Source organism: Phytophthora infestans, genomic scaffold (genome assembly GCF_000142945.1).
Source record: "Phytophthora infestans T30-4 supercont1.15 genomic scaffold, whole genome shotgun sequence".
Classification (NCBI taxonomy): domain Eukaryota; phylum Oomycota; class Peronosporomycetes; order Peronosporales; family Peronosporaceae; genus Phytophthora; species Phytophthora infestans.
Genome location: NW_003303744.1, coordinates 2,680,619 through 2,684,266, shown reverse-complemented (window position 1 = coordinate 2,684,266; position 3,648 = coordinate 2,680,619). Strand labels below are relative to the sequence as shown.

Here is a 3,648-nt window from a genome sequence, read left to right as displayed (position 1 = left end):
ACTGGAAAGGCCAAATGAGTTTCGGCCAAAATCGCTCCACAGTGGCCGAATGGCCGAACCTCCTTGGCGAAAACACGTTCCGACCAGCTATCTGCCGAAAATATAAAGACCACTGTACCAACACTGCACCGATCACCCGACCCTTAAAAATATTTTTTGCTTGTGGGTAGCGAGATGTTACACTACGGAGAGGTGATACAGCTTGGTACTCGTACTAGCTACAGGACAGCATGACGCAGCAGCTGCTAAGCAACAGTAAGATCTGTCAAGGGTTTTAAGCTAATCCCTCAGCACCCAAGGACTACATCACCGTACGCTACTCCTGCGGATTTAAGTACGAGTGGAAGTGATTCGCTCCGTGGATCGATCGATGGTAGGCAGGATGGAGGTTTTGGTGACGCCTCCAATGTCGTCGGCAACAGATACCTTGATGGAATAGACGTGCCTTTGCATAGCGGGGCTCATCTAGTGAATGGCTCGACCGGTAAGTACTGGAAGTGGGGACAGAAAATGTACGATGGACCGTACGATCGCTTCGATGGCAGCATGGATTTGGTGGTACAGCAATTGCATTATGCTGCGACTGACGACTATTCAGCTCTCACAAACACTACCAGTAGCAGCGTAATATGACGCGTTTTGAACCTGTACATGTAGCGACAAAATACGTCAACTTCATTTTGTCGTCGTTAACGCGTTTTATAGAGCAATTACACACTGATTGTAAAACAAGGGCAAGCAAACACTGCCCTTTTCAGTATTGACAGTTTTGCCAGAAAGTTACGCGTTTGGCGCCGCATGCGAACGCAAGGCTCTCTTGCTTATCAAGCTTCGCTGCCGCCGTGAAGGAAGTATATTTTTAAGGTGGACGGCTCTAAGCAGGGATCGAATAATAAAAAAAATTAGCTCGCAAAACGTTTCAAGTATGACGTAACGATCTTTACAATATTCGCCACATGAATGCAAATTAATCGAGTGGAATATACTACAAAAATGTATTGCTGCTTGCTTTTGATTTAAAAAAACTAATTTTGCTAGCCAATATTAAAAAAAAAACAATAAGCGCTTTGTTAGTGGATAAATGCCGTAATATTTTGTTTCAATTTTTTTATTCGATCCCTGGCCCTGAGGTATGCGTGTTGGCATTCGTCAACCTAGTTAATGTTCCTAAGTGACCCTATCTAAAGTGGCTCCTGCAACTAAACTTAAGAGGCGGAACAAGCACACCTGCAGTCTAAACGTTTTTTTTTGCGTCTGTTACCACTAAATCCCCTCTAGTTAAGTTTCTGACAGAAGCCTCGCACAAATCGTCCTCATTTTTATTCCAGTTGTTAAACGAGGCGGAGCGCTGCATTATTTAAAATTAATTTCAGCACGGCAAAAAGCGCACATTTCCTTAAAATATTTCTTGAGATCCTTTCGGGATATAAGATGTACAGAGGTTCGCTGTACGAATGCCTCTTGCACAAAATTGGCTACCTGCAGTAGTCTTTACAAGGAGTCGATAAGGAAGGGTCCAGCCCGCCTGATCATGCATTGATGCAGCATGAGCATATTCGCAGGTATACGTGCTCCGTCTTCTCAGCGCAGCCTTCTCAGTTCGTGATGTACGAGAAGCCTATGCAAATGCTACAGTAGTAGAATCTACACTGATCAGTAAAATAGCTGGTCATCACTGACTTCCGTAAATGACGACTCAGCTTACTCAACTATGAACGAGGCTGGCAAAAGCATTCCACGTGTGGTTCACTGAGCAGGTATCTCCTTCGATCATCAGAGCACAGCTTCGCGCCAGGGGTCGGAAAAAGTTATTATAATATAATAATTGCGCAATTGTATTGACGGAATTACGGATTATTGGTAAAAAGAGATTTCCGTACAATATACAATTGGCCCCGTAATAACTATATTGAGTTTTTTTTTACTATACGTAAAACACACGAGTATAGCGCGAAAAAGTAGTCGGACAGCTTGCCACCGCCTCTTCCCTCGATAGTATCTTCACCGCCAACCATACCATTTGCCTTATCGTTCAATCTCAGTGATCTCTGTTCTGAAGCGATCGCCGTGGTTGACGATTTCGTCAAGCTTCTTTCTATTTGGCCGGAGTGTGCTGCTGCTGACAGAGAATCAGTGCTGGCGAGGAATGCAAACACAGTCACCAGAAGAGCACGACACAAATGCATGATCATCCCGACACACGCGAGAAAATTGGAAACTGAATCTGTAAGTCTACTGACAATGACGGAAGCTGGTCCGTTATGAAATGTAGGGCAGGCTCAATTTATAGCCGGAGTTATATTATTTGTGCACTGTATATCAGGACCTGTATTTTTGCGACACTTGGGAGACTGGGACGCTTGTTAGGGCGAAATGGAAAAGCAACAATATGGCTAAAATCTGAGGCTGAAAGATAATGTATTTTTTTGTATTTTTAGCGAAAAATTCATTTTTTGCGCCATCTTCCATCCAATAATATGCAAAATACTTATGCAGTACGTAGTGGCTTACAACATGAAGGTAAAAAAAAACGAATTTGGTCTAATTTATTTATGTAATAGTTGGTAATAAACCATATTGTTGATCTGGCCTGTGTTGCAATGTATATCACTGAGCTTGAAAGCAAAAGTATATTAACATATTTTATTTTCTTACCTCTGGCTAAAATGTCTGTTACGTACTCTAGCCTTGTAATTTTGAAATTAAACCAGAATTCAGTACGTGGTCTCGAAGGCAAAATAAGGACGAATGTAAATCATTAGAAAAGATTTACACCCCGCGCGTCGTTAGGCTTTCTGCCTGGAAATGCTGCACGTCAAATGACGTAGCTATACGCGTTCAGACAGCCATGATATACTAAATCCGGCACTTGAATAACAGCTTCGAAACTTTGGCTTCAATTTAACATTGATTTCCTATCGAATTTGTCCCCCACCTCTAAACCCTACCATAATTGCTCCTTATAAATTTCAAGTTGCTTTAGTGGCCGGCTTCACACAAAAAACAATCACCAATCGTAGTAGAAACAGGGCTGCCGTTTAGCTTCTTCTTTTTTAACCATAGAGTATTTTGTTTAAACAGAAAAACAAAAATACATGTACAAGATTTTAATTATACGAATCAATGGAGTTATATATCTGTCTATGTTAAGTTTAATCATTGAAGCTTCGATTCGTATTCTGCTGAGACCATCAGGTTTTTGTGCCCTTACGACAAATCAGCGCAAGAACCCAACCGCAGCCGACACAGCTGGTCTGCATTATATATTTTACTGGAGGAGCTGATCCGATTTGAATTGAGAGTTGTATCTAATAGGGGCTGGTTAAATACTAAGCGCTACACAGACGAAGTGACGCATATGTACTTGCGAGTCCCTAGCTTTAAGCATAAGACCGAAAAAATGAGAAACTGAATCCCCGAGAAAAATAGCTGATCGCTATCGAATCGGTCACAACACTACAACGAAACGAGCAGCTGTAGCATATTGATCCGTTGCACATCATTCGACAGCAGTGCCTGAGCACTTACAAACTCTCCCCGTCCTAAAGACGCAATGTAACCGTCAGTGCGACTATTAATATTATACCAACCAGACGGAATTATAATGTTTATCCCAAGAGACAGATTTATATGGAAAATGACCTGTTT

At 42.0% G+C, this 3,648-nt stretch overlaps 1 protein-coding gene across 1 annotated transcript; it reads right to left on the bottom strand.

Moving 5' to 3' along the window:
* Positions 1-1,904: 1,904 nt before the first annotated feature.
* Positions 1,905-2,192, bottom strand: PITG_09754 (secreted RxLR effector peptide protein, putative; the record flags this gene model as incomplete). The annotated part of the gene is made up of 1 exon (XM_002903303.2): positions 1,905-2,192. The coding sequence occupies one exon, from the start codon at positions 2,190-2,192 to the stop codon at positions 1,905-1,907; it is 288 nt and encodes a 95-aa protein (XP_002903349.1).
* Positions 2,193-3,648: the final 1,456 nt, after the last annotated feature.